This window comes from Lissotriton helveticus, chromosome 5_1 (genome assembly GCF_964261635.1).
Source record: "Lissotriton helveticus chromosome 5_1, aLisHel1.1, whole genome shotgun sequence".
NCBI classification, from domain to species: domain Eukaryota; kingdom Metazoa; phylum Chordata; class Amphibia; order Caudata; family Salamandridae; genus Lissotriton; species Lissotriton helveticus.
In genome coordinates, this window is record NC_136065.1 from 749,115,721 (window position 1) to 749,127,932 (window position 12,212).

Sequence of the window (12,212 nt, forward strand, 5' to 3'; positions counted from 1 at the left end):
CGGTTCAAACCAGTTGCTGGGGCACTCCAGTCCCAGCTCTGGCGCGAAACTGGACAAAGAGAAAGGGGTGTAACCACCCCCTTCTCAGGGTCCACCCATAGGCAAGACCTAGCAGGTAATCAAGCCCCTTAGATTAGTATAAAGATAGGAGCTGTGTCTAGAGACATTAGATTATTCTGGACTGAAACTCTGAAACGTAACTTTTGGACCTTTGACGTTCTATACCGACTAGAAGACTGAAGACATCTCCCTTGTGGTCAAGGAGTGACCAACCTGTACAAACAGGCACCACCAGTAACTTGCCGGTTTGCTTTGTCGACGCTCCTGCCGGAACCCGAAGACTCAGCGACTCAGGAACTGGACTTCCAGACTTCTCCGACTCCGATCCACATACACAGCAAAGCTGGGACCCTTGGCGGACACGAGAGACGTGGGATCGGACACCCTGGACTACCTTCACTTTGCTAACAGTGCAACGACCGAGGAACCCTCGAAGTTGTGCATTGGGGTTTGAGAACCCCAGACCCGAGCGCCATTTGCACCGAAGCTCAGCCCTCCACAATCCACGAGTGCCGCGTGGGGCCTGCTCCTGCATTTCAGCTCGATGAGTCTTCCCGGTGGCTAGCCCGTTGGCTAGTTAGCCCTCCGAAGACTTTCTTTTAAAACAACACCGCTTGCCCGGTTGCTCCGGGCTTGCAACAGCTTCGCCGCGAAGGAGAAGCTCCCCAGACCTTGCTGGTTTGACCAGAAGTCCCTTCCTGTGTGGATTGCGTTTGGCAAGGCTTGTTGGGTCCAATCCAGGTACCGACACCACAGTCAACTAGTCCTTCGTGGGACAGCTCGAATCCAGCTCCTGTTCGTCGTTGACGCCTCCTGGTCCTCGTGGCTGCAGAGACAAGCTTCACCTCTTCACCTGATTGCATCTCGACATCGCCTGGTTCCTTCCTGGTCACTGGCTAGTGACCCAGACTCTGTACCCTCTATTTTCAGATTCTTCTCATCTTCGATCCACCCTTGGATCCACCCGGATACTTTTCTCCTGGTCGCCTGCAGCACTTCTTTGCAGCTCTCCAGAGGAAACAGTGACGAAACCCGACACGAAAGAATACCTATGCACCCGGCTTCCCTGGGTGAGGTAACTCTAGTACTCCGGTGCTCCCGTGGGTGTTGACTCTCGAAGTGTCCTAGTTTAAAAGGGTTTTACCGTAGTCCCTCCGGAAGTGTCCTTAATCTACTACTTTGTAACTTTTACGTTCCCATTGTAACTCTATGGTAACTCGCGACTGTATTCCCACACTGCCCGCGTCTCCCGTGGGTCTCCTACTTCCTAACCTTTGGTTCTGGAGTGTAGCCCCATCGATTCCCTAGACCACTTACTTAGTATATGGTTTGTGAGGCCCCTAGAGCAGAATTGTATTTGTGCAACTTACAGTATGCTAAATGAGTAACTTGTAACGTATCTCGAACTCTGACATCATAAAGAGTGCAGAGGGGTTGTGTTAGTAATAAATACATATATATTTGATATATACCTCGTGTGGTGTCCTTTCATTTGGTATTCAAGGGATTATATATGGTAAAACAGCTGGCTTCACATGCTCTCTGAAGTTTTAGCCTAAGACTGCTGGTCCATGCTACCACTAGGATAGCTGATCTATAAGGTTGACTTTACAACCACCATCATAAGGGTCTTTAGACTGGTGCACTAGGATAGTGGACAACATATGCCAGGCTAACTTCTCACATTGGGCATAACACACATTCAGAGGACTAGAAGGAAGACAGAACCAGACATCTGGCTGTACTGAACGAATACTGAAATGGCGAAAACCGCTTAAACTATCCAGGCACTATGCAAGATCCCGAGTTTTTTTTGTTGTTGAGAAATTAAACCAACAAGGCAACATTGCCTATGCAGAAAAAAATATATATCACAAGACAGAAAGTCATGTCGGAAGGTTTACGGTAGCCCAGACAAGAGGCGGGCGACCGCCGAATCCCCGTGGGGGTCAAAAAGGTCTACGCCAGTGAATGGCAGATCTCGAGGAGCATCACAAACATTGTCTGGGAAACGACTGTCCCGCAGCCATGCATGGCGGCACAAAACCACAGACCAAGCAAGAGCCCGTCCCACTGAGTCAGTTGCATCAAGGGAAGATCGGAGGAAAAATTGCACCATTCCCCTGCCATCAAGCAGAAGGCGAAGTAATTCTGCCTGCAGCCCTTCTGGAATAGCAGGTAGAAGGTGTGAGAAGTTGGCCTGATATGCAGTGCTCACTATTCTAGTGATCACTATGTATCAGTCCAAACAACCCTTATTGATGATTGGTTGTAAGTCAACCTTATAGACCAGCTATCCTAGTAGCATGGATACGAGCAGTCTAAGGCTAAGACTCTATAAACAGATATTTATTTATAACAAGACTACCCTGAACTCTTTATGAGTCAGGGAGCTAAGCACATAACAAAACTCTTATGAAAATACTTTAAGTCGCACAATTTACACAAATGCCCTAGGGGCACGAAAAACCATGTACACAGTAAGTGGAATGCGAACTTGCTATCAGGTAAGTAATACTTTTCTAGACTTAGGAATCGCTAGGCCTACAATTCTAAACACTGGGATTAGATGCAGGAGGCCTGTGGTCGTCGTGTGCAGAGTGGGAACTCTCACGCGTAAGGCGGGAAAAAGTCTATGGAGGCTAGCAGTTGCAAAGTTACTGTTCTCGGGCGAACCCGACTAGGTGGGTCGAAAACAAGAGTGGATCCGAACACTTAGGGTGTTGGACTATGCTGGAGCACCGGAGTACTCAGGTTACCTAGCCCAGGGGCTGCGGCTGCATAGGGTTGAAGTTGCGTCGGAAACCCTCGTTGAAGATCCAGGAGCCTGAAGAAAGAGTTGCTGGCAGGCGGCCAGTGAAGAAAGTTCGGAGTGATCCAAGCCTGGATCAGGGAAGAAGAAACCTGTAAGCAGAGGGGACCAAGTTCTGAATCACTAGCCAGTGATTTGAGTGGGCACCAGGATGGCACCGGACGAAGTCACCTCAGCCAGGTGAGTGGGCGCTGCTGGGCTCTGCAGTCTCTCGGACCAGGAGGCGTTGTCGGCGACCAGGATGGAGGTGCGAGCTGTCCCACGAAGGTTCTTGCTGTCGACGTCGCTGGACCCAGGATTGGGCAACAAGTCTTGGCAAATGCAAGGCCCACGCGGTGGACCTAAAATGGCGTCTTGAGTGGACCAGGAGGGTCCAGGGTGCTCCTCTTTTGGAGGGGAGCAAGGGCTAGTCTGGAGCAACCAGACCAGCAGTGTTTGTCGTCGTGGAGCGTCGTGAGGGGGCCACTAGCCAACGGGCAAGCGACCTGGACAACGCGGTTGGCAGCAAAGAGCAGAAGGGCCCCACGCAGATCTCGTGGATGCAGGGGGGCTGAATTTCGGTGCTGGAGCTGCTCAGGGTCGGGGCTTCTCTTACCCCAAAGCACTCGGTCGAGGGTCACTCGGGAGTCGTGCTGGACAAGTGTCGTGCAGTTCTGAAGATGGCCGGTCCCTCGAGGTCTCGTCGCACCCACGGATCACAGCTGGGCTGATGATGTAGGTTGAGGTCAGAGGTGCCAGGGAAGCCGGTTCTCGTCGTGCTGGAGCAGTCTTGATCCGAAGGAGAGACTGGCAACAAACCGCGATACTTGGTTGGTGCCTGCTGCTGCAGGGTGACTACTCCTTAGTCACAAGGGAGAATCTTGGGAAGAAGTCTTGAGTTCCTTTCGTGGAAAGTAGTTTCAGGATTCAAAGATGATCTGATTTGGAAGGGGGCCAGTTCCTACCTTTATCCTGAAAAAGGGGGCTGGCACGCGACTAGGTCCTGCCCTATGGGTGGGACCAGGAGGGGGGTGGTTACACCCCTCTCCTTTGGCGGGCTTTCCCCAGGCCAGGGGCTGGAGTGCCCCTGGAACTGGTTCCAGCCAGCCTATGCATAGTGAGCACCGGGGTGCCACTTGCAGTCACCTTCCTCTAAAGCCCTGCCTACCTAGGATACACAAAATCCTGTCTGGGACGGTGCTGGCACCGCCCCTGGCAGGAAACCCTTTGTCCTTGCCTCCTGCTCTGGGAGGACTCCCAGCAGCAGGAGGGCAGACTTGTGTCTCGGTGGCAGCATCCATCTTGTGGAGCTGAGGCTATGTCTGACTTTAACCGGGGTTACAGGTTACTTACATGTCGTGTCCCTCTAGAAGGGTGGAATGCTAACCCCGTCGCCAGAATTGGCGAGGGGTTAGTATTCCAATTTGTATGACACCTTACTCGACATGTTTTGATAAAGCGATACCAGAGTTGGCATATAACCGCGAGGATTATAATGCACTTAAGAGTATATGGTATGCGATATCATGGAAACGGCTAAGAGATGGATCCCGAAAGCCGCAGACAGGCTCAGCTCATGCCAGAGCACTATCTCACACGATTCCAAGCACTCTGCCTTCAGGATTGTCAAGGCCTGCCATAGGAGTGACTGATAGGAGATCTGTGTGTCCATTTTTAGGGTTAGATATAGGTATACTATATCTAAAGCAAAGGGTGATTACACCACCTTGCCCCAGCTGTCAAGCAGCCAGTTGTGTCAGATTTGGATGGCCAGCCAGGGGTGGCATAATACATGCTGCAGCCCCTGGTAGGCCCTGGGTATACCTATGCCCTGGGTACCTAAGGTACACTGTACAGGGACTGATAAGGTGACTCAGTATCCAATTAGATATGTACCTAAGGTACATGGAATCCATTTTACAGAGAGCAGTAGGCCTGGGGTCCTGAATAGCAGGACCCCAGGTCAACTAAGTCAGAAAACCAGCAAAACACCAGGCAAAAAGTTGGGGGCAACCATAGTCAGGGATCTACCTTCCTACAGAAGGTTCTTGACCAAGTCCCAAAGGGCAGAGGATGAGCGTGCAAACACGCAAGCCATAGTTAATGCGTGGATGCCAGCACTGGCAGAGGCAAAAAGCTGGCGACCACGTGTCCAACCACCTAGACTCCCCGGTGGGAGGTAACAATGGCTAGGCGGAGGAAGCCTGCAAGTCAAAAGTCGCCTGAACAACTATGCCCTGAGCTCTAGGGTGAAAGGACAGGCAGAGTAGATCATACGGGGCAGGACGGTGTCGACAAGCAATGGCCCGAACAGGGTCACCAGAGGAGGGACTCGCCCATGTGCTAAGCATGATGTCAAACAAAGATGCCCCAAGGGGCAGCAAGGGCTCCACCTCAATAGGCTCCATGTGGAGAAGATCCAGTAAAGGATCAGAAGGCAGGGAAACCACAGGTAACTGAAGAATAGCTGACGCCTTGTGAATAGCCTGTGTGTAGGCAGCACTAGCTTCAGTTGCCATCCGGGGAGGCTACAATAAACCGTCGGTAGGAAACTGTTGGAGACTAACCTGTCCACTAGACAGCAAAAGTGGAGGAGCCGGAGGCTGATCCGAAGGCCACGCAACACTAGGTACCTGCACCATAGACAAACAACCTCAGATCTGGGGAGTCCAGAACTTCAACCTCTTGCAAAAGAGGAGGCGTAGGCACCGGCGTAGCCCGACGACGTGTGGGAGTCGCATCAATGACCGGGAAGTCAGGAGGAAAAAAAACTTCATGCAAAAGAGGAGGCGTGGACGGTGGCACCAGTGTCGACAGAAGCCGAGTCGGAGTCGTCGACGACCTCCGGAGGGGATTCGGCCCGGACACCGGCCGACGTCGATCCCACCGCAATATGCAGGGAGGAAAGACGTCGACAAGGTGTCGGGCCCAGCACCGCCTCCGACATCAGCGCAGGGCTATGCGGTGACTGAAGGGGTGGGCTAGATGAGCGACTGGGCCAAGTCCCATCAGTGTCATATTGGCTCCGGAACAGGAGACGATGAACACAGCCGGCGCCAAGGACGAATCCGCTGACGAGGACCCAACATGAATGCCTTCCTACCAAAGTGTGAGTGGAGTGCTTTAGAATAAGCTTCCAATTGGGGCCCGCGTTGCTCCAACTCATGGAAATGGAGGGTACGGAGGAGACGACTGCCGGACGCCCGTGCCTGGCAGGGAGCGAGAGGAACAGGTGCCAGCGTAACGTGAATGGGAGGCAGTTTCCTGGATCCAGTCGCACGCCTGTGGATATTCTAAGTTAAGGAATCTGCGGCTAGATGTCTCTATCAGATCAATCTAACAATGGAGTTGATGCCCATGAACGCTATAATCGACAGGAGGAGTCACCTTACCTTGTGATAAGAAAGACTCCTTCGAAGAAAAATAACTTGTAAACATCAAAACCCAACACTAGATGGTAGGAGTACACAAAGCATGTTTATCTACACCACACATGTCTTGAACATTGTATTTTCTATCTTTGGGTGCTAACTAAATTGCTCCCAACTACCATGTTAAACAAAAAAAAACATTCTAAATAGTTTTTACCTTATTGAAGCAAGATTCCCACTCCAGAGCATCAAGCGTTTGCAGGTCGTGGACTAACAGTGCCCTCTGCAAGTACGTTAGAGCCTGCATTCTCACCTGGCGCCGGACATCACAGCAAAGCCAAGCAATACCTATATTTACAGAAGGAAACAACATGGAAGAGACAGTTTTAGGAGGTCATCTTATGGTTACATGTCTGTGAAAAACAATACTAGAAATCCATGTCTGAACAAATGTGTGTGAGGTTATAGCATGACACAGAAATCAAATCGACTTGTAAGAATTGCTTCATTCAGCACACTGATTCTGCGCCAGGGCTATAACGAACAGCTTAATTTGCTTGCCCTTGGAAAATAACTCTGCAAAGTACAGCAACACACAAAGAATACATCTTAGTTGAAAACAATTGAGAAATGTTATATTACCCTGTAGTAATGGACACCAACAGTTCGACCACACTGTTCTAGAATCTGCTTCAATCTTCTTGCCTTCTGTATGCAGGTGGAGATGCTCCTCTGCCCAAGAGCTAAATATGGTGGCTGCTCGTGTATGAAGAGTGTGCATCAAATCGAGTAACTGAAACAAACCGGAAGAATTTGACATTTAATGAGACCATAAGAGATTATGTGTATTGTTTAAATTGCTTCTTGTGCATCGGTGCGGTAGGCAACAGTCAGAGAATTACCGTCCAAAGTAAAGTAACAATGTCTGCCAATATGGCAGAAGAATTTTTTATATGAGGCAATTATTAATAATCAATTCACCATTTTTCAGAACACTGTAACTATCGACAAAGTAGGTCACTAGAAGTGAAAGGGTGTGGAAAGCATACCCAACAAAACCAAACAAGAACAAGCAATGGCAGAGCCAACAGGTCTCACCTATCGATGACCTTTCGATTTTGCCAATGCTGTTAAACTTCATCAAAAACAAAAATATGTTTTGCCAACATGGAACAGCATCAGTGTAGGAAAGTCCCTCTTTTTGACATGGTCACCCTCACTTTTTGCCTGGTAAACAATGCAAATTTGACAGAAGTGCAGAGGGTTCCTGTTATCCAGGTCCACAGTGCTAGATCGCTTTCCCTAAAAGTGTACAATTACTACCTAAATTGGAAATACCTTGAGCACCCATTTAAGTCCCAAGTGAACAAGTTACTTACCTTCGGTAACAATATATCTGAAAGAAATATAGGTTAGTTATAGATTCCTTACCTTAGAAATACCCCCAGGGCTTAGACTGGATCGGGAAAGTTTTTCGTCAGTAGTACCCCTGCGCGTCGGAAGGTGGAGTCGGTCGACTCCATGTTCGTCATCGGCGTTGTGGTCCCCGAGATGACGTCGCGGTACCTACATTGACGCCGCCCTCGCGCGCTGTCAGTTCTGTACACGACTTTCTACACCTGAAGCGCAGAGCCATGCAAGACACTGACCACTGGTGCACAAATCGAGGGCTCTGAAAGGATTTCCTTAATCCTAGAAGTCAGTTCGCAGAACTGGGAGGAAGGGTGGAGCGGGAAGGAATCTATAACTAACGCACAAATTACTTACCTTCAGTAAAGATATATCTGTAAGAAACAGTAGTTAGTGTTAGATTCCTTACCTTAGAATTTCCCCAGGCGTCAGACTGGATCCGGAAAGTTTCTTCAGCAGTACCCCTGCGCGCCGGTAGGCGTTGTCTGCGGCTCTGCGTCCGTCGCCGTGATGACGTCGGAGTACTTAGACGCCGCCCTCGCGCGCTGACGTCAGTTCTGTACATAGCTTTCCGCGCCAGTAACGCAGAGCCATGATAGAAACTGACACTGGTGCCATGAAACTAGGGCCCTGAAAGGGATGTACTTAACCCTAGATATCGGTTCGCAGAACGGGGAGGATGGGTGGGGTGGTAAGGAATCTAACACTAACTACTGTTTCTTACAGATATATTGCTACCGAAGGTAAGTAACTTATGAATCTGAAAGAAACAGGTTAGTGTTAGATCCCTTACCTTAGAATAGATACCCCATCAATACCAACCCCGGTGGTGGGTCTGCGAACCAAGATCACACCAGAAAGTCCTGGAGAACAGAACAGCCGAAAAAGCCATCTCTTCAGACTGGGCTGTCCAGGCAGTAATGTCTAGCAAACATGTGCAGCGAGGCCCACGTAGCTGCCTGACAGATGTCCTGCAATGGGACTCCCCGACCCAGGGCAGTAGTAGCCGCCATGGCCCGAGTGGAATGGGCGCGCAGCCCAACACAAGGCTCCTTTTTCGCCAAGGAATAGCAAACCTTGATGCATAAGACGACCCACCAAGAGATGGTCTGCTTGTGCACCGCCCGTCCCTTCTTTGCGCCCACGTAACCAACAAGAGATGGTCGTCCACCCGGAACTGGTGTGTGCGGTCTAGATAGAAGGAGAGCGCATGTTTTGGGTCCAGATGGTGGAGCCTCTCTTCCTCCTTCGAGGGATGCGGAGGCGGATAGAAGGTGGGCAAGGTGATGGACTGCCCAATATGAAAGGCTGTGACCACCTAGGGCAGGAAAGAAGGACGAGTCCTTAGAACAACCTTGTCCGGATGGACAGAGAGGAAAGGAGGTTTAGAAGATAGAGCTTGGAGCTCACTCACTCTGCTGGCAGAGGTGATGGCAACCAGGAACGCAGTCTTAAGAGTCAGAAGACGAAGAGGACAGTTATGAAGTGGCTCAAAAGGAGCGCACATCAGATACGTTAGAACAAGATTCAAGTCCCACTGAGGCATCACGAAGGGAACAGGAGGAAACATGTGTGTGATGCCTTTCAAGAATCTATTTAAAACAGGGGACTTGAAAAAAGAAGGCTGATCAGGAAGGCTGAAATGGCAGAGAAATAGCGCTTGATAGTGCCCAGAGCAGAGCCCTGTTGGGCCAAAGAAAGGAGAAAGAGGAGAACCTCTGAAAGAGGGGCAGAAAGGGGATCCACAGCCTTTGCTGTGCACAATGCCACAAATTTGTTCCACCTGCAGGCGTATACCGTTTTTGTGGAGGGACGCCTGCGTGCCAGAATGACATTACAGACTTCAGGAGGCAAGTCAAATGACATCAACTGCCGCCGCTCAATCTCCACGCATGCAGGTGGAGGCTGGACAGGTTTGGGTGGAGGACTGTCTCCTGTTGCTGCGACAGAAGGTCCTCCTGAAGAGGCAGTTGAATCGGGGGATCGATTGACATAATGAGTAGCTCGGGATACCAGTATCTTTGTGCCCAGTCTGGAGCCACAGGATGACTTGGGCCCGGTAGCGCTTGATCTTCTTCAGCACTCTGGGCAGACTCCAACGCCCAGAACTGAGGACATTGCGCGTTCTCTCCGGTGGCGAATAGATCCAACCAAGGCTCTCCCCACTGCAGAAAGAGACCTTGCGCCACGTCCGAGTTCAGACGCCATTCGTGGTCCTTCATGCACTGGCGACTGAGTACGTCAGCCCTGGCGTTTAGAGAACCTGCCAGGTGTTGAACCACCAAGGTAACGCCTTGATGTTCCAGCTATGTCCAGAGGCGCAGAGCCTCCTGACATGGGGTCCAGGACCCCACCCGCCCTGTTTGTTGCAGTACCACATGGCGGTGGTGTTGTCCATGAACAACTGCACTACACTTCCCCGGACAGAGGGAAGGAATGCCTTCAGTGCAAGTCGGATTGCTCGCAGCTCCGGAAGGTTGATGTGGAGCTGGGACTCTGACGGAGACCAGAGGCTTCTGATCTCCGCCTCTCCCACGTGGCCACCCCATCCCAGGAGGGACGCATCCGTCACCACTGTGTGCTCCGGTTGGGGAAGGGAGAAGGATCTGCCATTGACCCAATCGCGATTCGTGAGCCACCACTGCAGCTGTTTTGCAGTGCCCTCCGAGATCAGGACGTGGTCGGACAGGTTGCCCTGATGCTGTGCCCACTGGAACTTCAGGTCCCACTGCAGAGCCTGCATCGGCCACCTGGCGTGATGTACCAGCAGGATGCAGGAGGGCATTAGCCCCAGGAGCCGTAGGGTCATCCTGACCGAAACTCGGGATAAAGGCTAAAAGATCGGAATCAGAGCCTGAATATCCCGAACCCGCTGCTCGGGAGGATAAACCCGAAACTGCGCCGAGTCCAGAACCACTCCAATGAAGAGGAGCTTCTGAGAGAGAATCAGGTGCGACTTCGGCACGTTGATGGAGAACCCCAGTAAATGCAGGAGGTCGGCCATAGTCTGGAGGTGGCTGACGACTGTCTGGGGCGAGCCCGCCTTCAACAACCAGTCGTCACGATAGGGGAAGACTGGAACCCTGATCTGCGCAGGTGAGCTGTGACCGCCGCCATCACTTTTGTGAACACCCGAGGGGCACTGGTAAAGCCGAAGGGGGGGCAGGCTAAACTGGGGGTGCCCGTGGCCTACCGGGAATCGCATGTAGAGCCGGTGGGCTGGCAGGACGGGGATGTGGAAATAGGCGTTCTGCAAGTCCAACTATACCATCCAGTCTCCAGGGCCTATAGCAGCCAGAACCTGAGCTAAAGTCAGCATTTTGAACTTCTCCTTCCAGAGGAAGCCGTTGACGCTCCTGAGGTCCAAGATGGGACGCAGGCCCCCTTTGTCCTTCCTGGGAACTAGAAAGTAGTGGGAATAACAACCACGTCCTACTTCTGGCCCAGGAACGCGCTTGATGGCCCCCTTGGCCAAGAGGGCCGTAACTTCCTCCTGCAGAAGTTGCAAGTGGTCCCCCGATATGCGGTGGTACTGCGGTGGCATGGCTGGAGGGGTCGCCTCGAAGGGGAGGGAGTAGCCCCTTCGGACGATTTGCAGCACCCACCTGTCCGAAGTGATGGTACGCCAGTGGAGTAGGTGATGGCGAACCCTGCCTCCCACTGGCGTGGACTGGGCCTGAAAGCTCGGACTAGGAAGGCTGTGCGGCGGATGCTGCAGGAGTGGATGCGGACTGACCGGCCTTCTGAATCCCTGCTCCGCCATGGCGGATGGTACGTCCACGACCGCGTTGAGGTTGGTTCTGCGGCCTGTGGCTGTATGAACGTGTGGGGGTGCCCCTACCGTGGCTACGAAGGGACGAACAGCAGAAGTCTGCTAGCGTTGCCCCGAAAGGCCCAAGGACTTGGTCGTAGCCCTGGTGACCTTAAAGCGCTCCAGCGCGCTATCTGCTTTGTCGCCAAAGAGGCAACGGCCATCAAATGGCATGTCTATGAGTGTGTTCTGGACATCCACTGAAAAATTGGCTAGCGTGTCCGTGGTGTCAAGTCCGCACCGGATAGAATACCGTGCTGCATCCCACCCCTCAGCAAGAGACTGAGCGAGCCGAGTCTGGGCCTTCTCCGGACACTGGGGCAGCACGTCCGCCACTGTATCTCACAGAGAGTGGGTGTAACAGCCAAAAAGGCATGCGGTGTTTATGACCGCAATCCTAGGCTGACCAAGGAGAATAGTTTCTTGCCAAACTGATCTAGCCTATTGGATTCCCGATCCGGTGGTGTGGTCGGGAATGCTGTCTGGGATGTTGAGGCCTGGATCACCAGGCTCTTGGGGTGAGGTGGGGTGGGTGGAGAGAAAGCAGGGACCGCCCGGAGCCGGGCATTGGGCCACGTTCCGATCCACAGGGAGAACTGTGGAGGGCTTGGACAATAGACCATCAGAACGTCAGTGAGGGCCTCATTGAACGGAAGGAGAGGCTCCGAAGAGCTTACTGGCGGCTGAAGCACCTCGGTGAGGAGGTTAGTCCTCACAGCCGCAGCAGAGAGCTCAAGGGCCAGAGCCTTGGCTGCCCTGCTCAACACCA

General features: G+C 52.1%; 1 protein-coding gene across 4 annotated transcripts in view; it reads right to left on the reverse strand.

Annotated features, from left to right (window-relative positions):
• Positions 1-12,212, reverse strand: part of GBF1 (golgi brefeldin A resistant guanine nucleotide exchange factor 1) — a 2,365,494-nt gene that overhangs the window by 286,156 nt on the left and 2,067,126 nt on the right. For all 4 annotated transcript variants that reach the window (XM_078643218.1, XM_078643217.1, XM_078643220.1 and 1 more), the window contains exons 34-35: positions 6,865-7,015; positions 6,440-6,570 (exon numbers count right to left, since the gene is read on the reverse strand). In XM_078643218.1, coding sequence (XP_078499344.1) covers positions 6,440-6,570; positions 6,865-7,015 — 282 coding nt within the window. The remainder of the gene's footprint in view (positions 1-6,439; positions 6,571-6,864; positions 7,016-12,212) is intronic.